Source organism: Schistocerca piceifrons, chromosome X (assembly GCF_021461385.2).
Source record: "Schistocerca piceifrons isolate TAMUIC-IGC-003096 chromosome X, iqSchPice1.1, whole genome shotgun sequence".
Lineage (NCBI taxonomy): Eukaryota > Metazoa > Arthropoda > Insecta > Orthoptera > Acrididae > Schistocerca > Schistocerca piceifrons.
The window spans coordinates 810,499,553-810,525,045 of NC_060149.1; the positions used below are offsets into that span (position 1 = coordinate 810,499,553).

General features: G+C 46.3%; 1 protein-coding gene across 1 annotated transcript in view; it reads right to left on the reverse strand.

The window, feature by feature from the left end:
• Window positions 1–22,299, reverse strand: part of LOC124723093 (ras-related protein Rab-31) — a 74,361-nt gene extending 52,062 nt beyond the window's left edge. The window contains exon 1 of the mRNA XM_047248271.1: window positions 22,133–22,299. Within this exon, the coding sequence (XP_047104227.1) occupies window positions 22,133–22,175 (43 nt within the window). The 5' untranslated portion in view covers window positions 22,176–22,299. The remainder of the gene's footprint in view (window positions 1–22,132) is intronic.
• Between the last annotated feature and the right edge of the window lie 3,194 nt (window positions 22,300–25,493).

The following is a 25,493-nucleotide window of genomic DNA, read 5'->3' on the forward strand; positions in this document are numbered from 1 at the left end:
AGAAGGTCCCTGTGAATATAATACCCTGGACCATATTTAAGCTCTTATGGGGCGTGACGGTAACAGAAACATCCCCAGAATGTATTTTGGACAAGCCCTCCACTTCCCCAAACATGTCCTCCAAATGCTCCACAAAAAACTGAGGCTTCATGGACATGAAAGATTTCCCATCAACTCTCGTATATACGAGGTATCTGGGTGAATAAGCTACACTGTCATCCTTAGCCTGGTGTTCCTCCCATGATGTGGCCATGGAGGGGAACGATTTGGGGTCATATTTCTCAGCATTGGAGTTATACTTTGCCCACTTAGAGACTGCTTGCGGCACACCGCCAGCAAGAGATGACGTACTACGCTTTATGGTGGGTCATCCACACTAATGCCACCCACTCCAACCAGGTGCCCTCCCCACAGGCATCACCCACCCTCAGTGAGGGCCACGTGGCAGGATGGCCATTGCCAGGAGTCTCGCTGCCTCAGGGAGATGGCCATCTACTCCATGGCATATGTAGGTAGTTAACAGTGCACGCATCAGCAGAGCGATCCTTGTGTTGTCATGGGGCTACAACCAACAGGGTACATGGAGGTCACATCACAACGGACTGCCTACCATGCTGCATATGAGGTGCTACGAAGTCCACGGTCATCATCGGCGCACAAAGCGACACTGCATAGTGCATGATGGAAAACGCACCCAGGAAGGTGTCCTCACCCAAGAGTGGGAGAATGAGCCGGACTGCAATGCCATGACGAGAAACTGGGCTAAAGATCTCAATGCACAATGGACACAATGCACCATTAAGGCGCCTTTTCCCAATTGGCTTGCTCTTCGGAAAAATTTAGAAAGATGAAGGTCAAACATGACAGGGTGCCATCACATAAAGGCCGAATTGTGTGAGACTCCTTTTAGTCACCTCTTATGACATGCAGGTATACCTCTGGCCTATTCTAACCGCCAGACCCGCAGGGGGCAAATGGGAAAAGACAGTGTGTGTCAATCAGCGAGCAGTTATGGTGCACTGTGCTGGTGTTCTTCGTTACAAAATGGCCCAGAAACAACATGTGGACGACTTCAAAACAGGAAAGAATCATTAGGAGACTGGAAGAAGAGCAATGTGTGATGAAAGTAACCCGAGGCAGTTGACCTTGGTCAACTACAGTAGCAGATGACTGCTATGGTTCGTTTGTTTTGTTTTAGGGCGCGAAAAACAACTGAGGCCATACATGCCGAAGTTGAAACTACAGAACACAAACATGGAGACAAGGGAAATGACTATGCGTGAGTCCCAATGGAAAGAATAGGATACATCTAAAAAAGGCACGTGGAAAAAGGGCTAAAAATGACACTATACAAAAATGGAGATCTAAAACTAAAAATTAAATGGCCTTCACCATATTGCTTCGGCAGATAAAAAGGAAAATGTGGGCGACAGCATGTGTGTCATTTGTTAAAACAGCTGATAAATCAGATGGGAAACCCAAGATGGAACATAAATTAGTAAAAAAAAGGGCATTCCAGCAGGTAGTGGCGGACAGTTAAAATTTGGGCGCAACTGAGCAAATGACGATGGCTAAAAAGGCAGTGCCCAATATGCAGCCGAGTTAAAATAATCTCCTCTCGGCAGGAGTGCTGAGAGGAGGTTGTCCAAGGCACCTGGAGAGGCTTAATAAGCCAAAGCTTATTCCCATGAAGGGAGTACCATTGGCGGTGCCAAAGTGACACCACCTTTTGCTGAGTGAGTCTGAGCAGAGGCCACAATTGGGAAGGCTGTGTTGCCGGATGTACTCCATGGCCTGATACAAGGCAAAAAGCTCGGCTGTAAATAATGAGAAGTGGGCCGGAAGCCGATATAGAAAGACACTGGTTCTAGCGACAAATGAACACCAAATCCCACAGTCAGTCCGAGAGCCATCAGTGTATACAAAGGTACTATCGCTAAGTTCCATGTGAAGGTCGTGAAACTGGAGGCGATAGACCGAGGCTGCAGTAGTGTCCTTAGGAAGCGAATGAAGGTCAAGGTTAACATGGGCCACTTCACAAAGCCAAGGTGGTGAAGGGTTCACACCCAAGGGGAAAGTTGCAGGCAGTGTGACGTTAAGCCGCCGTAGCAAGTGGCGAAAGTGGACGCCAGGAGGTAACAGGGAAGAGGGATGAGCCACATATTGATGATCTAAGGAATCATCAAAGAAGGAGGCATAGGAAGGGTGGCCACGCATGGCAGACAAACGGCATGCATATCTGCTGAGGAGGAAGTCACAGCGGTAGGACAATGGTAGTTCAGCAGCTTCAGCATACAGACTCTCAACCAGGCTGGTGTAAAAGGCACCCTGGCCCAACGGACATTGCGATGATGGATAGTGTTGAGATGGCATGAGAGGGATGGGCATGCAGATGCATAAACAAAGCACCCATAGTCGAGTTTCGAACAGACAAGGGACTGGTACAAATGGAGGAGGGTGGTTCTATCGGCACCCCAAGAAGTACCATTGAGGACACGTAGGACATTGAGGGTCTGTGTACAGCGGGCTGCCAGGTAAGAGACATGGGAGGACCAAGAGTGTTTCCTATCAAGCAAGAGACTCAGGAATTTCGTAGTGTCAATGAACGGAAGGGCAACAGGCCCAAGATGTAGAGATGGTGGGAGAAATAATTTGCGCCACCAGAAATTCATACAGACTGTTTTGTCATTGGAAGAGTGAAAGCCGTTGGCGATGCTCCAGGAGTGAAGATGATCAAGACAGCACTGAAGATGGTGCTCAGTGAGACAGGTCTGTGGAGAACTGCAATAAATGCAAAATCATCGACAAAAAGGGAGGCAGAGACGCCCAGTGGGAGACAGGCCATGATAGGGTTAATGGCGATAGCAATGAGGATGATGCTCAGGACGGAACCCTGAGGCACACCATTTTCCTGAATAAAGGTGTCTGACAAAGCACAACCCACACGCACCTTGAAAACTCGGTCTCGTAAAAATGCCCAAAGAAAATAGGGCAGGTGCCCACAGAAGCCCCATGTGTAAAGAGTATGAAGAATACTAGTTCTCCAGCAGGTGTCGTGGGCCTTCTCCAAATTGAAAAACAGCCACAGTCAGGGATTTCCACAGAAAACCGTTCATGACATGGGTAGACAAAGTAGCAAGATGGTCAACTGTAGAACGCCGCACTCGAAATCCACACTGTGCATTCATGAGTAAATGGCGAGATTTGAGCCACCACATCAGCTGGGCATGAATCATATGTTCCATCATCTTGCAAACAAAGCAGGTAAGAGAGATGGGGCAGTAGCTAGAAGGAAGGTTTTTGTCCTTACTGGGCTTAGGCATGGGTATGACTGTGGCTTCATGCCAGTATCCAGGAGATGTGCGCTCAGCCCAGATGCAGTTGTATGCGTTAAGCAGAAAGTGCTTGCCTGCAAGAGAGAGGTGCTGCAACATCTGAATGTGGATAGCATCTGGCCCTGGGGTGGAGGACCAGGATGAACTGAGAGCATGATCTAGCTCCTTCATAGTGAAGGCGGCATTGTAGCACTCACGATTCAGAGAAGAGAAGGGTATCACCCAAGCCTCCTCCACTCATTTCCTATGTATACAGACAGGGTGATAGTGGGAAGAAATCTAAACTTCCGCAAAATGGCGGCCCAAGATGTTGGAGATAGCAACAGGATCCACGATGACATCGGCACCTACTGTCAGGCCGGAAATGGGGGAATGGATCTTGGTTCCAGAGAGCTGTTGGAGGTTGGCCCACACAACAGAGGAAGGTGTGGAATTGTTGAAAGAACTAGAGAACGAAATCCAACTAGATCTTTTGCTATCCCGAAGAACTCGACGACACTTTGCAAGCATCTATTTATAATGAATGCAGTTTTCTAGTGTAGGGCGGCAGTTAAAAACACAGAGAGCATGTCTCTGTGCGCAAATTGCGTTGTGGCATTCCTCAGTCCACCAAGGGTTGGTTGGTTTGTGGGAATGAAGGGACCAAACTACTAGGGCCATCGGTCCCTTTTTCCTTAAACTTGAAACACCCGCAAGGAATAAAAACAAGCAATGGAGATGACAAGAGATGACAAAGGACAAGAAAGACAGAGACCAGACAAAAGGAATTGAAATCACAAAGAGTGTGGCAGTGGTTGGCCGACCATAGAAATAAAAAAGGAAAAGCCAGCCACCAAGAAACGCACTAAAAACCCCAGTCTAAAATCGTAGCCAAAGGCCAGACTCAACACACAAAAAGGATAAACACTTAGATCAAGCAATAACCCCCCCCCCCCCCCCCCCCGTACAAATAAAACTCAGAACTAAATCTGCCATCGCAACGTCCTCTGATAAAAGTGCAGGAAGCGAACCAGGCAGTGCAAATGTCAGCCTGAGCGGAGTTAAATGTGGGCAGTCCAACAAGATGTGGACCACAGTCAAAGCTGCCTGCAGCGACATAAAGGTGGGTCCTCGGGGCACAATAAATAGCTGTACATCATCCAGGTGTGGCCAATGCACAGCCGGCAGAGGACAACAGTGTCCTAGCGAGAGACCTGCATGGAGGAGCGCCATGCACCGGTAGTCTCCTTGATGGCCCGAAGTTTGTTGGGTGAAGGAAGGGCATGCCATTCTTCACCCCAGGTGCGAAGTATCTTCTGCTGCAAAACTGACCTGAGGTCACTCTCTGAAGAGCCAATCTCCAAGGCTGGTGCACTGACAGCCTGTTTGGCCAGCGTGTCAACACGTTCATTTCCCGGGATGCTTACATGATCTGGGGTCCACACAAAGACCACAGAGCGGCCGCAATGGGCAAGAGTATGGAGGGACCCCTGGATAGCCATCACCAGACGAGAGCGAGGGAAACACTGGTCGATAGCTTGTAAGCCACTCTGGGAATCAATATAGATAATGAAGGACTCACCTGCACAGGAGCGGATATACTCTACGGCGCGACAGATGGCGACCAGCTCGGCAGTGAAAACACTGTAGCCAGCCGGCAATGAGTTGTTCATAATGATTCCCCAGAGTAAGAGCATAACCAACATGACCAGCAACCATCGAATCGTAAGTATAGACAATGTCAGAGCCTTGAAACGCGGCAAGGATTGATAGAAAGCAGTGGCGGAGGGCCTCAGGAGGGACTGAGTCCTTCGGGCTCTGGGCCAAATCAAGCCGAAGGCATGGGTGGGGCGCACACCACAGGGGTATACACAGAGGGGCCCAGAAAAGAAGTGGAAGATGGAAAACCTCAAGCCCAGAGAGAAGGGCTCAGACGCAAACTGCGACTGTACACCCTGACTGGGGCCGCCATTTCAGAAGATGGACAACCGACTGAGGGAACAGGAGACGATAATTGGGATGCCTGGGCAAGCTACAAACATGTGTAGCATAAGTGGCCAGTAATCGTTGGCGCCAGAACCGCAATGGAGGGACACCTGCCTCCACATGTATGCTGTTGACAGGGCTTGTCCGGAAAGCTCCAGTGGCGAAACAGATCCCACTGTGAAGGATGGGGTCCAGCAACCACAATGCGGAAGGGGATGCCGAACCATAAGCCAGGTGCCCATAATCTACATGGGACTGAATTAACGCCCGATACGACTGTAGAAGGGTAGACCGATCAGCACCCCAGCTGGTGTGACTCAAGCAATGAAGAGCATTAAGATGCCGCGAGCACGTTTGTTTAAGCTGCCGAATATGAGGCAGCCAAGTCAACCAGGTATCAAAAACCAATCCCAAAAACCAATGTGTCTCCACCACAGCAAGAGGTTCGCCATCAAGATAAAGCCTCGGTTCAGGGTGAACAGTGCGTCACCGGCAGAAATGCGTAACACAGGTCTTGGCAGCCAAAAACTGGAAGCCATGTGCAACAGCCGAAGACTGCGCCTTTCGTATGCCTTCAGCATGTCAAAAAAGATGGCAACCAGATGCTGACAGTGGGCAAAGGCCATACAGATGACAGTCTCTAGGGACACCAGATTATTGGTGGCGGAGCGGCCCTTACGGAACCCACCCTAAGATGGAACCAGAAGGCCCCAAGACTCAAGTAGCCAACTCAACCTCCAGCTCACCATGCATTTGAGCAACTTGCAAAGAACGTTGGTGAGGCTAATGGGGCGGTAGCTGTCCACCTCCAGTGGGTTCTTGCCAGGTTTCAACACAAGGATTACGATGCTTTCCCACTATTGCGACGGGAACTCACCCTCAACCCAGATACGGTTGAAAAGGTCTAGGAGGCATCACTGGCAGTCCACCGAGAGGTGTTTGAGCATCTGATAGTGGATGCGATCTGGCCCGGGAGCCGTACCAGGGCAAGCGGCTAGGGCACTTTGGAATTCTTACTCACTGAATGGAGCATTGTACGATTCAGGGTGGCGCATGTGAAATGAAAGGCTCCAACGTTCCAACCGCACTTTCAGGTAGCAGAAGGCCAGTGGGTAATTTGCAGAAGCGGAGCTATGGGCAAAATGCTCCCCTAAGTGGTTTGCAATTGTATCGGAGTCAGTACAGACTGCTCCATTCAGTGAAAGCACAGGTACACTGACGGGGGTCCAATAGCCATAGAGTCGCCTAATCTTGGCCCAAACCTGTGATGGAGAGGTATGGAGGCCAATGGTGGAGACATACCTTTCCCAGCACTCCTGCTAGCATTGGCGAATGAAGTGGTGGGCTTGCGCACAAAGCCGTTTAAAGGCAATGAGGTGTTTCAATGAGGGATGCTGCTTGTGATACTGGAGAGCCCGCCTGCGATCTTTAATTGCCTCAGTGATCTTGGACGACCACCAAGGCACAGTCCTCCGCCGAGGGGACACAGAAGAACAGGGAATGGCAGATTCTGTGGCAGTAATGATACCGGTCGTGACCGAGTGAACCACCGCATCAATGGCATCATTGGAAAGAGGCTCAATAGTGGCAATGGAGGTGAACAAGTCCCAGTCAGCCTTATTTGTAGCCCATCTGCAGGGGCGCCCAGGAGAGTGATGCCGTGGAAGTGACAGAAAGATCAGAAAGTGGTCACTACCGCACAAGTTGTCATGCACACTCCATTGGATAGATGGTAATAGGTTAGGGCTGCAGATCGAAAGGTCGATGGCTGAGTACGTGCCATGTGCCACACTGAAATGTGAAAGGTCGAGCTGGGCCAATACTTGCTCAACGATGCTGCCTTAGCCTATTGCCAGCGATCCACCCCACAAAACAAGTGGCGGCAATTGGGCTATCAGTGCAGCCAGGACATGCTGCGGGACATCACCATCCAGTGGAGGATAGAGACTGCAGACAGTAACAGCCTGAGGCGTCCACACCTGAACAGCGACAGCCTCTAAAGGTGTGTGTACAGGGACAGACTCGCTGTAAAGGGAGTGAAGGACGTAGATGCAGAGGGCACCAGATACCCTCTCATAAGCTGCCTGGTTCCTATAATAACCCTGATAGCCACGGAGGGCGGGGGTTCCCATCGCTGGAAACCAAGTTTCTTGAAGAGCAATGCAGAGGAAAGGGTGAAGGCTGAGAAGTTGTCAGAGCTCAGCAGGTTGATGGAAAAAACCACTGCAGTTCCACTGGAGAATGACAGTGTCCATGACCGAGAAAGGCGTGAAGGGACTGAGGAGGCAGATTATGCCGCTGGGTCACCTGCTGCCACCGATTGAGTACTTGTGCGAGTGACATCCATTGTGTCAGAGTCCGGCAAGATCTAGGTACTCAGCAGACGCCAGAATCTCTACCTCACCCTCAAACGCAGAGCTTCTGGTTGCGGTGGGGTGGGTGCCACCGCAAGTTCCTTCATCTTAGAAGTCTTCTTCTTGGACTTTTCTCGCTGCTCCTTGGGTTTCACTGGCTGGGAGGGCTTCACTGGTTCAGTTTCTGGAATGGAAGAGGATCACGAAGCCCTACAACCAGCTTCTTGTGGGCACTTATGCCACTGCCGAGCGACATCCTGGAAATCTGGGAAGGGAGGGACCCAAGGGATCCCTTGCAAGCGAGAGGATCCGAAGAATTTGGACGCTTCTCCAGCTTAGAAGTGAAGACAGACGTCACCGATGGGTGGGTGGGTGGGTGGGGGGTTGGGAGGGGTGGGGGGGGGGGGGGCTCGGTGAGCCAACTGGAATTCGCTGAACTGAGGCGGCTATCACAGTTGTCGTAGTGGCAGCATATGAGGAAGTCATTCGCACAGGATGGAGCTGTTCATATTTCCTCTTAGCCTCAGTATAGGTCCGTCAGTCCAGGGTCTTATATTCCATGATTTTCCACTCTTTCTGTAAGATCCTGCAGTCTGGCGAGCAAGGTGAATGATGGTCTCCGCAGTTTACACAGATGGGAGGCGGGGCACATAGAGTACTGGGATGTGATCGGCATCCGCAATCTTGACATGTGAGGCTGGAAGTACAGTGGGAAGACATATGGTGAAACTTCCAGCACATAAAGCACCGCATTGGGGGAGGGATATAGCGCTTGACATCACAGCGGTAGACCATCACCTTGACCTTCTCTGGTAATGTATCACCCTCGAAGACCAGGATGAAGGCACCAGTAGCAAACTGATTACCTTCAGACCCCGATGAACACGCTGGACATAATGAACACCTCGATGTTTTAATTGGCGCACAGCTCGTCATCAGACTGCAAAAGAAGGTCCCTATGGAAAACAATACCCTGGACCAGATTTAAACTCTTATGGGGTGTGATGGTAACTGAAACACCTCCCAACTTGTCACAAGCAAGTAACCTTCGTGACTGGGCAGAGGACACCGTTTTATTAATACTAACCCAGAGCGCATTTTGGACAAGCCTTCCACCACCCCAAACTTGTTCTCTACATGCTCTACGAAGAATTGAGGCTTTGTTGACATGAAAGACTTGCCGTCAGCTCTCATACAAACTAGGAACCGGGGCGAATAAGTGTCACTGCCATCCTGAACCTTACACTCCTCCCACAGTGTGGCCAGGGAGGGGAAAGATTTGGGATCGTATTTCTGAGCATTGAATTGAGCCCAAGAACACTCAGAGACTGCTGGCGGATGGCCACCAGCAAGAGATGCTGTACTACACTTCATTGCGGGTCATCTGCCCTGATGCCACCCACTCCAACCAAGGGCCCTCCCCACAGGCGCCACCCAGCCTCAGCAACGGCCACCTGGCAGGATGGCCATTGCCGGGAGTCCCGATGCCCCACGGAGATAGGCGTCTACTCCTTGGCATACATGGGGAGTTAACGGTGCAGGCATCAGCAGAGCGATCCCTGTGTTGTCAGGGGGCTACAACCAACAGGGTACATGGCGACCTCACCACAACGAACTGGCTACCGTGCTCGATATTAGGTGCAAGGAAGTCTATGGTCGTCGTCTCCGCAAAAAGCAACACTGCAAAGTGCATGGTGGAAATTGCACCCAGGGATGTATCCTCGACCAAGAGATGGAGAACGAGCAGGATGGCAATGCGACGACGAGAAAGCTGGCTAAAGGTCTAAATGCACGATGGACACAATGCACCATGTAAAGCGCCCTTCCCCAATTGGCTCGCTGTTCAGAAGAATTTGGAAATATGGAGGTCAAACCTGAGAGGGGACCATCACGTATAGGCCGAAACATTTGAGACTCCTTTTAGTTGCCTCTTACGACAGGCAAGAATACCGCGGGCCTATTCCCACCCCCAAACCTGCAGGGGGCTCCACCAAGGGACTGGGACACGACGTGGCAATGAGGAATGGAACTTCCTGCAGCAGTAAGGATAGCGTTTGTGAGATAGTCCACCTGGTCATCACAACTGAGGAAATCTTGTTCTGCAAAGGTCGCCAGGCAGGAGTAAAGCTGCCAGTCAGCCTTAGTAAGCTACCACTTGGGCATGCATGGGGATGGCGTAGGAGTTAACAGACAGAAAGCACACGGGAAATGGTCGCTTGAGTAGGCATCAGAAAGAACGGACGACTCAAGACGATGGTCAGGCTGAGCAGTGCAAAAGCATAGGTCCAAATGGGAATAGCTGTGTGAGGAGTCAGAAAGGAAAGTGGGTGCACCAGTTTTAAGGCAGAAGAGGTTGAGTTGGTTTAGAATGTCAGCCAAGAGGGCACCTCTCTGGCAGGTCCTGGGAGAACCCCAAAGGGGATGATGCACATTAAAGTCACCAAGTAGCAAAAACAGTGGAGGTAGCTGCCCAATAAGCCGAAGTAAGTCGGCCCTGGTGACATCGAAGGACAGGGGTTGAGATGGGTTGACTATGAAGGTCATCCCGTATAAGCAGCATGCTGCCCCCATGAGATGGGATGCCGACCTCAGGGGAAGGTCAAAATGAATCAGTAAGTAATGTGGAAGCTCAAAGCAGTCTTGAGGGCACAATTTCGTTTCCTGAAGGCAAAGTACAAGGGGACGATGGGATGCTAGAAGCAGCCATAAATCCTCTTTGTGGGACCGAAGGCCGCAAACGTTCCATTGGAGGACAGTCATGAGGAGGAAGAGATGTAAGTGTAAACTCAGTGTCCCCTGAGGGACAGCCAGTGCAGAATCGCTACTACAGGTCACAGTAGCAGGATGATCCACACAAGCATTGGTGTGCTTGTGCAGTCGGTCGGTGGAGTCCAACAACAAAAAACAGTTGGTGGTGCGCACCGGCGAGACAGAGGCCGGCCAGGCTAAGCAACCACGTGGTGACACCGTCGAGCAGGAACTTCGAGTTGGTGATGGGAAAGACCGTTTGTCTTTAGCGAGCTTCTTCAAGCCCTTCTGGGTAGAGGAAGACTTGGGTGGTGTTTGGCTGGAGGGACAGAGGAAGTCTTCTCGGGAGTAATTCTTCTGGCCTTTCCTGCCTGCCAGTTGTGTAGTGGGTAGCTTCACCCCTTGAGGCGAGAGTTTGACAGTTTGTTGCACAGTGGGACGGGGGGATGGTGATGCCACCTTGACACTAGACGACTTCACAACCTCAGAGCCAAATTTGAGGTCACATGTCTGCGTACCCATGTCCCTCATGGAGCGAGAGGTAACAAGAACTGAACTATAAGTGGCAGACGGGAGAACACAGGGTTTGTGATTAACCAGTACCTTGCGAGCTACTGGGTAAGGCACTTTTTCCTTTCCCAGAATCTCTTTAACAACTCGCTCATCTAGATACACGGGGCAATCCTGGGAGGAACAGCGTGGGTGCCATTGCAGTTGATACAACAGGGAGGAGGCAGCAGACATTGCCCTCATGTGCATACCTACCACAGGTTACGCATTTGCCCGGGTGTCAACAAGATGCTCTAGTGTGATTGAACCGATGACAATGGTAACAACACATCAGATTCAGAGTGTACGGCCAGACTGTGATGATTTGGTAGCCTGCTTTAATCTTGGACAGCAGCACCACCCTGTCACAGGTGAGGCACCAAGGAGGAATCGACCTTTTACATGAGACGAACGACAGTGACACCCTGATCAGAGAGGTAGGGTTGTATTTCAGCCTCGCTTAGACCGTCAAGCAGCCTGGTGTAAATTACACCACAGGAAGAATTCAAAGTTCTATGTGCCTCGACACAAACAGGGTAGCTGTAGAGAAGCGAGGCAGCAAGTAGTAGTTGTGCTTGAGCATCAGAAGTCGTCTCCAAAATCAAAGTGCCATTCTGTAAATGAGAGTAGGATTTCACAGGGCCAGCAATGGCATCAACACCTTTCTGAATAAGAAAGGACTGGGAGTACTTCACGTGCCGAAGGACTGGCCGTCCTCAGTACGCGATACCACAAGGAACCATGGTGCAGTGGGAAGCGTCTTCAAGTTGGTAGCCTCATTATGTTTTCGTTTCATCGACATCGATGGAGAGGATGAGTGACTCATCATGAGGAAATCCCCCACGATTGCCAGCATCTCCAACAGCATGCTCCTTCCAACTGGGGGTCCCCTATACAAGGGGTCACACCCACCTTACGCGATTGTTCACACCTCCAGATCACCTGACAAACAGACCAATGGGCAATCTGGGAAGGTTACAGCTCAGGCAATCACCCCTCCCTGGGCCTGGCCTGTACCAGAGGGTATATGCGAACGCTACCTGTTGACCCGGGGCTGGGAATTACGTGTTACCCAGTTACCTTTTTCATGTTAGACAAGTAGGTCGGCCTTCAGGAGAGCACAGCGAGGAAGAAGAAAAAAAGAGGATCCTCAAACACCGAAGCAGAGGAATGAGAGGAGAAGGGAAGCAAAGAAAGGAAAAAAAGAAAGTTGAGACTGTTTGCAGGTCAGCAACAGAATGCAGAACATTCCCAATAATATCCCAGACACCTTTCCCCAAGGGAGGGGAAAAAGAATAGCAAGAAGATAGACTTCCAGCACGGAAGGGAAAAAGTGCTACAATGGCTGGGGCCCTGTGGTAGCCAAGCACGAACTTGCCAAATAGTGGCAAATCCCTGGGAGGAGATGACTGCTATGTTGTGCAAGAGGCACGTGGAACAGTGGGTGCAACTGCGACCACATTCAACAGGACCGAAAGGCATGCAATCTCTCACTCCACAGTGACATGGTAACTGCATGGGGTGGTCCCTTCACCCAGTAACCAGTATGTTGCGTACATTGACACATGAACATTGGCACCATTGTTTGCAAATGTGCTAAGGACAAATGCACTGGGCTCTCAAGGAGTGACGTCCCATGTCCTCGGATGAGAGCATATTCAGTCTGAGTAGTGATTCTGCATATACCTTCATATTGCAAGAAGTGTGAACACTTAATACACCCAGGAACATTGTTTTGTTGGTGCAGGTGTTATGGTGAGGGGAAGCATAATGTTGCATGGGCATACTGACAGCCAAATCTTTGAACATGTGCATCTTTTCAGGGTCACATTTAGGCCTGACTTCATTTTTGTGGCTGGTCAGCCCATTTTCCTGACTTAAATCCCACTGAGCATGTTTGTATGCATTGGGAGATATGTTATAGCACGTCCAAATGCACCAATGTCCATCCAGCAGTTGTCAACCTGTCAACCATGTTGATGGAGGAATGGAATGCCCTGCCACAAGAACTCCTTGCTAACTTTGTGGTAAACATGGTAGCATGAAGCAGACCATGTGCTGCTACCTGTAGTGGACTCACACCCTATTAAGAACCATGTCTTGCCTCATCACTTAAGTGTAGTTACCTTCTCTCTCTCTCTCTCTCTCTCTCTCTCTTTTTTTTGAAAGGGTCATTTATATTCATCTCATTGTGTATTTCTTTCAGTTTTTGTGATATACTGAGGCAGTTCTTTCTGTGTAAGTCCAAGTTTCATAGAGCTATGTTACTCTGTTACTTGGCAGAGACAACATGCAAAAGTTACTTTTGTTCACAAGTTTTGCACACCAGTGTACTTTCCCAATACATCTCGGTCCCTCAACAGGATTTCTTCTGACTGTTTAACTTTGTTTCTGGCATTTCTGCAAATGTAGAGGCTAAAGTGGAGCAATAACTAATCCCTGCTGATGACTGGAGAAACGTTGCCGGGTCAGCTGAGTCTCATTCCAAATTGTATCGAGCAGATGGACATGTATGGGTATGGAGACAACCTCACAAATTGATGGACACTGCATGTGGTGGTGGTGGTGGTGGTGGTGGTGGTGGTGGTGGTGGTTGTTGGGGGAAGGAGACCAGACAGCGAGGTCATCGGTCTCATCGGATTAGGGAAGGACGGGGAAGGAAGTCGGCCGTGCCCTTTGAAAGGAACCATCCCGGCATTTGCCTGGAGCGATTTAGGGAAATCACGGAAAACCTAAATCAGGATGGCCGGACGCGGGATTGAACCGTCGTCCTCCCGAATGCGACACTGCATGTCAGCAGGGGACTGTTCAAGTTGGTGGAGGCTCTGTAATGGGGTAGGGCGTGTGCAGTTGGAGTGATCTGGGACCCCTGAAACATCTAGATATGACTGAGAGGTGATACGTACGTTAGCATCCTGTCTGATCACCTGCATCCATTCATGCCCATTGTGTATTCCGTCCAACTTGGGCAATTAAAGCAGGCCAATGCAACATCCAAAACAACCAGAATTGCTACAGAGTGGCTCCAGGACCACATTTCTGAGTTTAAAAACTTCCACTGGCTACCAAACTCCCCAGACACGAACATTATTGAGCATATCTGGGATGTCTTGCAACATGTTGTTCAGAAGACATCTCCACCCCCTTGTACTCGTATGGATTTATTGACAACCCTGCTGGATTCATGGTGTCAGTTCCTGACAGCACTAATTCACACAATAGTGAAGTCCATGCCACGTGTTGAGGCTCTTCTGTGTGCTCGCGGGGGCCCTACACGATATTAGGCAGCTGCACCTTTAGCTCTTCAGTGTAATTTTCTTTCATTGTAAAGCACTTTTGTAACACTGCACTAGCATCCTTTTGGATATATGATAATTTAGGGCACACAACTACTTTGTTATTAGAGCCCTCGCTGAATGTGGCTTATGTAGTCTGTGAATTGATGAAAGAAGCCTTCCCTTACAAATAATGTTACTGTGGTAGGGTACCACAGAAATACATTAGTAATTTTTTTGAATAGTATGTTATAATTTGAATCTTGGGGGGAGGGAGGGAGGGAGGGGGATGTGAGAAAGAGTACTACATGAAATAAAGATTAACTGGATAAAAGCATTGTAGCTTTCCACAGACATGTGGCAGGCTGACTGCCAGTATGAAAAAAAATAGTAAGGAGTGAGCCCCAATGATATGGGAATAAGGCGGAAGACAGGAAGCCTATCAACAGATCTGCGACCATGATGCACTGACACAAACATTGTTTGTCTAGATTATATCTCATTTCTTCAAATGGATTACATGCTTCAGCAGACTGCCATCATCAGGTCTGTCGTAAAAAACAAAAAACACAGTATAAACATTATTTCGCATATCACTAAAACGAAGATGTACTCACTAACTGATGAGAGAAACTTACAGTATAAGTTAAGAGACATACATACCAAAAACTTTCAAAAAATCAGTACATCATATTACATAAAACAGAAAATGATCATACAGAGTACAGGCGCACATTTGCCATAACAAAGTCATTGGTGGCACTCTTAACACATAAAAGTGCACTATATTTTATTACAAGATTAACAAGCTAAAACATAAGTAAAATACAAATTACATTAAATATGTATTTTACATTTGATTTTACATACTTATTAAACAATAAGTAACACATTAATATGGATAAATTCATAGACACAAAACTTTAAACATTAGTTTACATAAGGATTACACGAATATGAGACAGCTTTACTATGAAAAGGCATAAAACATTTGTCATACAAAATGAAACAAAATAAGAGACATTAAAAGCACGGAGGGGAAACCAAATACATTTTAACAAGGAAAGTTGTATTTAGTAGACAGTGTCAAAATAAAATTAAGGGTGAAAAAAGGAAACTAACCGTTACCAACACTTGCGAGTAGCGCCTCAATTTGACTCAAGGGCTCAGTGCAGTACAGAAGTACAGATATTTTGTTTTGTACGAAAAACATTTTATTTCTTTATTGTAAAGGTGTCTCATGTTATCTAATCCATACATAAATTCATTTGTCAACTTTTTACAAAGTCTAAGTACATGTATATGAATTAAGCTATACGGATGTGTTATTTATTGTTTACTGAAGTTTGGAAACACAAACTTAAAATATATTTTGATGAAAATTGTATTTTACTTCTGTTTGAGCGTCTTATATTCAAATTATAGTGCACTTTCCCTGTGTTACAAACACAATGTACAGTTTAATATCTCATCTGTGACATCATTACCGCCAGCATGTTCTTATACCTGGTATGACCATGTACTACTAGACGTAATACAATTTTTCGGTGTGCATATGTCACGTATGTACATTGCAAGTGTCTTTCATCAGTCAGTGAGTATAGCTCCTTTCTTATAATATGTGAAGTAATGTGGGGTCAACAGAAGCGTCCGATCCCATGCGTCGGCTTTGACCCGTGATGTACAGGTGTTGTCGTGTGTGACGTCATGACGGCGCGGAGTTTGGCTTGTGAGTGTGGCGTGTTTGTAGATGTCGTGTTGTGGTTAGTTGTGCTCTCTGGTGGTATGTTCAAGGCTTTCATTTGTGTGGTGTAATGGGCTCAATTTTCTTTTGCTCAGTATCCAGAATTGTTCGAGTGTCGGCTGTGTTTGTAGTGGAATTCGTTTCAGTGAGTTAACGATTTTGTGTGAAGGTTAATTTAGTGTTGTTCACTGTAGATCGTGTGGTAATTTAAATAAAATTAATCGGTTGTTGGTTTTGTTCAGGAATGGATATGGCGGATAAAATTAACAGTACGCAGGTCAAGGGAAGTGTTTGATCCCAATGTGTGGCTGTGTGATATTGGTATCGGGAGATGTTTTTGTGCTATATAGGCCAAGGGAAGTGTTTGATCCTAATTTATGGGATCGGGAACTGCTGTTGAGCTATATAGGTCAAGGGAAGTGTCCGATTCCAGATGATTACTGTGTTTAGTGGTATTTGGGGAGTTTTGTGATTTCGGTTTTTTTCGTCATTTTGTATAGGGGTGAGTGTCTAAAATTTGTTTGTATTTAGTTTGCCCCCACCCAAAAACACCCCATTTTCCCGCACTTGTCCTGTTAGTGTCGTCAGGCTTTTTGTGGAAAGTGTGTGTGTTTGTTTTTCGATGTATTTTCGTCCTCCTAATGTGTACGTATAGACTTCATATGCGCCATGTTGGAATCATTGTTTATGGTCATTTCCGCCATATTTGTAACATCATGGGTCAAAGGCGACGGGCGGGATCGGACGCTTCCGTATTTCCGTAATGTGTATCCCATGTTTATTCCCTTTTGTCTTACGACATACCTGATGATGGCAGTCTGCCGAAATGTGTTAACCATTTGAAGAATTAAAGTGCAATCCACACAGAGAATTTTTATGTATACAAGAGTAAGTCATGTTTCCCCATCAAATTTTAAAACCTGTGGTATATTCACCCAACTGTTGCTCAAAATAGAGCGCATATCTCCAGTCAAACCATTGAATATACTCAGGTCAGTATACAAACAACTATGTTACAATACAGTGTCTTCATGATGTAGGAAATAGTCATGTGTGAAAGGGTTACGATTCACATGAGGCTAAACTAAAGAAAATTATCTTAATTTGTCTGAATGATTGGATGGAAACATGCCACTGTTGAGTGGTCAGTTTATACATACATTCAAAGTTTATTTTACTTGATTTGAGCCACTCTTTTTCACATAACTATGACTGTCCTCTTGCCAGTGACAAACAGCTGCAAGCAGACCTAGAACCATAAAACCCTGACCTCATTTAACAGTGATCTAACATACCTCAATAGAAACAAGCTGTTTATTTTGAATTAACTGAAGTGTTTGATACCACTTCAACTCAACTAAACTAAACTGTCAACTATTAGTGCAACGTAGACCTCACGCTGCATTACAGATCAGTATGCCACATAACCTACATTCCAAAAAGTAGTATAGATGGAAAAGAATTATTGTTAGTGTTATGTTGTCTTTTTGTTTGTGTACACACAATGTCATATGTCACCTGATTATGTTATGGGACGAAGCTGACATCTGTTGTCAGCAGGTTCAGCTGATCCTTTATTATTGTATACTTTTTTTTTTTTTTTTTTTTGACAAAATGTTCTGTCTAACCCTATATTAAACTGAGAGAGAGAAAAAGTGTTACACGTTTACATGCTTCCATCTACAGGGTGCCCTCCACAATGCACCTCATGCTGGCTTGTGGAGTATCTACGCAGATGTACATAATGTACATCTGTAACATGTGCAGTGAACTTACTGATACCAGACATGAACAGATATAACGATGCAGTGAGTGACATTGTACATGCACAGAGCCAAAACAGAATACTTTAAATATTTATTTTGCTTCCTTAGGCACTAATTTTTGGAAATGTAGGGATTGGGACACTGATCTCTCACACAGACTGAAATATAGGTTAGAATGAAATAATGCAGTCTGGTTGTGAATTAGTGAAGCCAACAAATGTGATTTCTTGTTGCAGCACATATTTTGTGCATATTGTATTTAAGTGAGCGGTTTATGACTGCTAATTTCATGATATCAAATCAAAGCATACGCATGGTGTCAGCAAGGTCAATATTTCCCTTGTAATCTAGTCAGGATAAGTTAAAAATTTTTTAAAAATATAAAATAATTGTGCAATCAGGTCCGCACATGTGACTACAGAGGAACTGGAGAGCATTAACTGTAACAGTAATTTTTCAGCTACTGAATGTGTGACACCTATACACATTATCAAGTAGAAGAGACAGGGACTGGAATTGATCAACACTTCAGAATTATGATCTAAATTCATTTCAGGATGAGGATATACGGTCCTGAGTTTAGGGGACTGAAAACCATGAATAAGTGACAACAGGTAGCAGGTAGCATTCCACTGACTGCAATAGCAAAAAGGGCGCATATAAAAACCAATCCATTATGTATTCTGATCTCTTGTACACACTGATTACTGATAGGCACTCCAACACACACACTACGTAGATGTGGTGGTGCCAAGTAGTGTTTTACATGAATAAGATTTTACAGCTATTTGCAAGGCAGACTAGTATTCAACACCCATAAAACAAATCCCATTCAAGACAGAAATGATTAAATTAGCTTCCTATTTCAAGGATATTCTCTTTGCAGTCATTTATGAATGCCGTTCACAAGAATGTGTATAATTTAACTCTTTGCAAATATGCTTGTACATCAGGTTATGGATTCTGTCCAGTCCTGAAGACCTGTCTTACAGAAATGCATTACATGGGTTTATGAAAGAGAGGAATGAAAACCACGAATCGGTGGCAACAGGTAGCATCCCACTGACTGCAATAGCAAAAAGGGTGCATATAAAAACCAATCCATTATTTATTCTCATCTCTTGTACACACTGATTACTGATAGGCACTCCAACACAAACGTGTTTTTTTTATGAATCCAATGATGAATATGTAATGACAAACTGAGTGACTCCACTGAGCATTTACGGAGCAAAAATACAGTGTGGCAGCTACTGGACACACAAACTTCAGTAACTTATTGGGAGGGCTGCAGGAGGAGAGGTCTCTCTGTTGCATGATGTGTCTAATTTCAAATCTAAAACTAGAGCCTTTACACACAGTAAAATCTCTCTTCGGTTATTTATAAAGGTGGCCTGATTATATAAGGACTACATGTATTCCTCTTCCAGCTAAATCGAGTTATATCCCTAAGTAAATAAGGAACTGACCTACTCAGCAAATAAAACAATCTTAAAATTTAGTACCCAAAAGTGACATATGATAAACACACACTTTTGAGTGGTCTTCCTGCAAGACAAAACTGTGTCCATGGGAAATGACACATTTTGAGCTAGACTAGAGCATCACGCCAATATCCGATTCCACAAGTTAGACATGGTTGGGGTATAAAGTTTAGGTGTGTGTGTCAGGAGGGTTTGGGGGCGGCATGTCAGCACAATCAGTATTCACATCATTAGTATCCAGTGGCGATAAAACATTTCTTCTTTGTACCCTTAAATATCCTCACGCTCACCTGAATGATACCCCTTACTATTATAAATGTAAAATTGTTATCACCACAAAGGTTGCCTCAGAAGCAAAAGTGCTTTACTAGGTGTGGTCCACTTTGAAGTGATCTTTGCCTTATTCAATGATCTTTTGGGTATACATACAGAACAACAATATTTCATCGCCTGAAATTTCATGTGTCAATCGTACAGTAATCTTTGAGGTGAGGCACCTTGAGGACAGCTGTATGGTCAACAGCCAAAAATTGCAAGATGAAATGTTACTGTCCTGGATGCACACCCAAAAGATTGTGGAATATTCTATAAAGGCAGACCTACAGTTTACTGTGGATTTCAAACCATGATGCCACTTGGCATTTTTAATATTATAAATCATTGCCAAAGATGAAAAAGCTATACTAGACACAAAAAAATTGAAAAATCCAAAAAAGGACTGGAGATCCAATCCTGTATGTTTGGATTTTTAATCTGGCACTTACCCACCAACCCATACCCATTTGGTCCATAAATTAAAATAATGGTCTCAAAAGCTCAGAATTATTCTCTCTGTTTTGTTTATGTTATTACTTCTACAGCACCAATGAAATCAGAGCAGATGATCAGCATCTCTTTGCGTTTCCCTATTTTCTCCAGAAATTTCTGCATTAGAGCCAATTCAATGTCATACATGAGAATGTACGCAGTAAAAAAACTGAAGACACTGTATGAGAAGTTACAGAGCAGCAGAGGGATGTGGCAAAGTTTGCTTACTGTCATCTCACACTGACTAGTTATATCCCTAATTTTTTTTGAAATGAAGCTTGGGATGACACACTAACCTGTAAGTCACACTGGAGGTTGACAGTTTTTGAGTTGATAAGACAATAAATACGTCATGGCAAACTATATTCTATACATTCCACATTCTGTACTTTATGTCCCTGCTGAAAAACACCCTATTTTCCAACCACTGACCAATAAGTTCTGTTTCATGGCATTAATAACAATGTCCCTGTCCAAAACCCTCATATTTCCATGGAGGCTCCAATATTTTTGATACTTAAAATATGTTTTATTACATAACATTATAGTTGTAATGAAGATGCAGAGCTCGCGAAAAGCTGTTAACAGTGTCACTTAGCATAACTGAAAGGTTGCATGATATTGTTCACTACTTGCTCAAAAAAGAATTTCCTTACTTGGATCTGTGAATCTGTACTAATAAAATAATATTTACTTAAAAATAAAGACAACTTCAACAGTGTAATCTTGGTACAACAGGTAAAATAAACCAGGGCTTGTAAAGTTGCCAGCTAAAATAGTGGTTACATGCCTGGCTACTAATTTCTGTACCTGTTACATCAAGAATTATTATACATTCTTCCTGAACAGTGGTGCTGCATGCTTCGACTTTAAACTACCTATCAATAGTGGCATGAATAATCATGAATTGTATAAACAATGGCACTAATAGCACTATCACCATAGGTCTTGGCATAAGGAACGATAGCATATTGTAAGGGATGGTCTCCAAACTTGGTACATATATTTCACACAGAACAGGAAGACAGGACCTGTCAGCTCCCCTAGTATATGCACTAACATAGCTCAACCTGTTTGTTGTTATCCTTAGATTCCTCAGGTGAGAGTCATAGGCACCTGTCATGAAGGAAGGAAGATCAGGATTCAACATCTCATTGACATTAATAGAGACTGAGCACCAGCTCTTAATGGTTCAAGGATGTGGAAGGAAATCGTCCATGCCCCTTCAAGGGAACTATCCTGGCACTATACTGAAGTGATTTAGGGAACTCACGAAAAACCTAGATGCCCATATGCAGCTTTGAACCATTGTCCTCCTGAATATGACACGTTTGTCCCAATAAGTGTGCCACCTCTCTCAGTACTTTTCACTGATTACACCCAGAAGCTTACAAAATTCTCCCAGTTGGGAAGTGTGCCCCTCAGTCCATATGGAGTTTGGATAAAAAGCCAAATGAGCTTATATACTTCCTGTACACATAGCTATCACATTAAAACTGAAATCTTGTACAACAGGAAATAATAATAGCTGGCATAGTATTTAGCTTTGTTGGCAGTTACATCACACCATTAGTTCTCCACAATGCCACAGAAAAGAAAGTGGGGACAATTCGCATGTCATGAGCAACTGAAAGAAACGAAACACAGAAAGTACAGTGTACTGGAAGATCAGCAAAAGAAAATATCTAGGAAATCCTAAAAGATGAAGAAGCGAGATGAGAGAATACTATCAAATTGTTGCTCTCAAGGTTAGTTCCATGAATCTCAATCTAAGTGCAAACAGTAGTTACGTCAAAATGTGGTGCGATTTGATGGTTACTGTATCAACAAACGCACGAACAATGAAATGTCTCAGATTTATATATGGTAAATTTAACAATCAGTTCCATATATTCTTATAGTGGCCAACGTACAGTTTAACTGCAACAAGTATTTCTAATTTCTAACCACGAAGAAACGAGTCATCTATTAGTAGCTGTGCAGTTAGTTAACATATGTCACGGGTAATACGAATATCACGGACTTCGAGAAAATTCCAAAGACATTTCAGGCATTAATGCTATTATCCCACTGTCTTACATAAGCACAAGGCTATATCATGTTACCTTGAGCGCCCAAAACCACGATTTTCGCCTCGATGGTTTTCATTTTGGAAAGCTGACACACTGCCCTTCAACCTCTGGTTATTGTTAATTGATAACAGCTGTACAACGCAATTACATTTTGACGTACACAACAAATTTGACATACGGGCACAGTCTTGCCGCTACTGGTAAACAAGTCAATGTCAAAGTTGCTAGTTGATTCGCATCAACGATAATCCATGAGCCAGCGATAATAATTCACAATGGTGGCATCGATGTTATTAGAATTGTAACCTCCTTGTGTGAGACAGCGATGTGAGATACATTTCGGGGCAGACTAGCATCGGGTATTCGGATTACTAGCATAGCATGTGAGTTTGGTCGTGCATAAACCTATAGGTCTCTCTGGGGTCAGTATGCCCACAGTATGTGCCTTTATATCGCGAGAGGTACCGTGGCTCACTCCTTTCAAATATATACTTTGGTTTGCTTGAAGATATCGATAGATGTCTCTGTTGTCAAGGTATCGTCGTGACAGTCATCCTAGCAGACGAAATAAAGCATCATTACCCTACGCAGAAGAATACCGCCCTGCACACTTTAGCCAAAAGGGCTCACAGAATAAGCGATAAGAAACGTGTGAAGGGTGAACCACAGAAGCTCAAGTCCATTTTTGGTGCTGATGGTTATGGACTGAAACTAGCAGATAAAACTATGGCGAAGAATGAAGGCTATAGGGGAGAGCAGAAGGAAGCACAAAACATCGCTCTATTACCATATGTTCAAGATGTCACTGAACGGGTGGACAAAATTCTCCACTGAGCAGGCATCAAGCCGATTTTCCGAAGCAGCGGCAGAATAAGAGATTCCCTTCACACAACAGAAGATGCAGTTACCAAACTACATGCTGCTGGAGTTCACGAAATCAGGTGCGAATGCGGATTAGTGCACGTAGGCGAGAAGGGAGGACCCATTAGCACATGGATATCTGAACACGAAAGATATATCCAACTATGATAAGACACCAAGTCAGTGGTGGCAGAACACCAGGATTAGTATGGCAAACAGATTGATTTTGGCGAAGCTTGTGTGCTGGTGAAACAACCTCTTACTTTCAGGGGGAAGGTTAGAGAGGCAATAGAAATAGCCAGGCGATCCGCTAACATGAACAGAGAAGGTGAGTATCGACTTCCGACGTGTTGGGTGCCAACAATAACAGCATTACGGGACGACAGCTAACGTGAAGCAATACACACAGGAGCTCGGGAGACAGCAGCGGCGGCGGAAGGTACATAGAGCACTGGCGCACTTCAGCCGGCGCTAGACTGCAGGAAAACAACGCCACGTGACAACTGCTGCCTGGTTACCCACTCATCAATTTCCACTAATCACAAGTAGTAATGCAAACACCAATCAAAACGTCGGGTCTCTACCAATGAGAAGAAATAATAAAAACACCAATAAAGAACTTCTAACATCCTTTTCGTTCATCTGTAAGAGATAACACCCACGTCTGCAGGTATATAAGAAACGAAATTTTCTCATTCAGCATCTCGAGGACTGGATCCCCTCGCTTCCAAGTCGGAGGATTACACTGTCTGGGCTACACTCAGAGTGGAATCGATGCATTTGGAAGAACCCCTTGCCCCTGCTGCTACCGTCTGTGTGCCGGCCGCTACTGCTATTTGTTTGTACACCGTCGCCGCTGCTGCCCCCAGCCAGCCAGCCAGCCGTCAGTCCATACATCAGCCCGTCCATCAGCCATTGCCACTGCAGCCCGGTGCTCGCTGCCGCCCGCCCTCTGGTGCTTGCCACCACCACCACTCCCAGCCAAGGATACCAGGTCACCCCTGTTACCATCATTGTACAGCCGCTGTCCGGAGGGATTCGCCAGACCGTCTTCACCATCTGTCGGGGGGGCTGCCACCCTGCCCTGTTCGAGTCGCCGCTGCCCCCCAACCCCTCACTGAGGACTGCCTCATCGTCGCACCTGCTGCTGCTGTCATCGCCATAGTCTTCTGTCCCCACCACTGTCCTTGCTGCTGCCCCCGTTACTCGTCCCTGCCCCTGTCACCGTTGTTGTCGCCATCACCCCTCCCCCCACTTGCTCACTACCACCATGGCCCACCCTACCACCTTCACCATTTTCACCTCCCCCTCAGCTGCTGCAACCACCATCACATGGAGCTCATCAGCCCGTTCTCCCTTCCCTCGCAGTCTCCCCTACTCCTGTGCCATTTTCAGCTGTCACCTCTCTCGACTCTCCTTCACCCTTAGCTGTCACCATCTTCAGAATTTCTACCACTCACTGCACCACTTACTTCAGCCGCCCAGCCAGCACGGATCTCAGCGTGCCACGCCACAGTTTCTGCCACACCCATGCCCCCACCCGCTGCATCACCTGCCTCTCAGGGTGTACCTGCCCCCCAGCACCTCCCCTTCCAACCTATCCCCCAGCCCCCTTCCCAACGTTTCCTGTCCAAGAAACCTACTAAACGCCCTAATGTTGACCCTGTCCCCACCCTCTCCACAAAGAAAACCCCTGATCCCCACGACACACCCACCCCCATGGACGCGACCTCATCCCCCACTCCTACATCTCCTTCAACCCAGACCTTCATCCTCTCCAATACTGACCCTCAGTTCCTCGATGCCTGCACCTTCACCCTTATCATCTGTAAATGCTTCCCCAATGCCCCCATCTCCCTTCTCATTCCTTGCAAGAACGTGGTTCTCCTCTCCAAAATCCCATGTATCCAATTTGGCCCACAGGCCACCCTTATCCCCTACAACACCCCTCCTCTCCCCGACAGCCTCAACCTCCCTGCCGTCTGCCGACCTTCACTGCCATGATCACGGAGGCTGAGGTGTTGGCAGAACTCAATTCCCATCCCGACATTGAAATCCGCTCAGCCCATTGAATCTTTAGTGATGCTGTGCCAACTTACCTTATGCAACTATTCACGGAATCCTCCTCCTCCATCGACCACCTCCTTACAGAGAGAGCCCTCATTTATAATAGACGCCACAAAGTTGACCCCTCCCGTTCCCCCCTCCAATCGTATCGCTGCAAACTCTGCCTTAAGTATAACGACCATGTCACTGCTGCTTGCAAGAGGCCCCCTACCTGTTCTCACTGAAAAGATTCCCACTTCCTGAAGAACTGCCCCAACCTCGACTCCCCTCCCCCCTCCTGTAATCCTCCTCCTGTCACCCCAGAGCTCACTGTCCCCATCCGCTCTGTAGATGATACCATCCACCTCAACAACTCGCTCCGCCCTGCCTCTACTGTAGAGGACATCATCTGCTTCACCAAAATTGTCCTACAAAACATCCACCCCTTCCTATGCCCCCACACCCTTTCTCAAATCGTCCTTGCTGC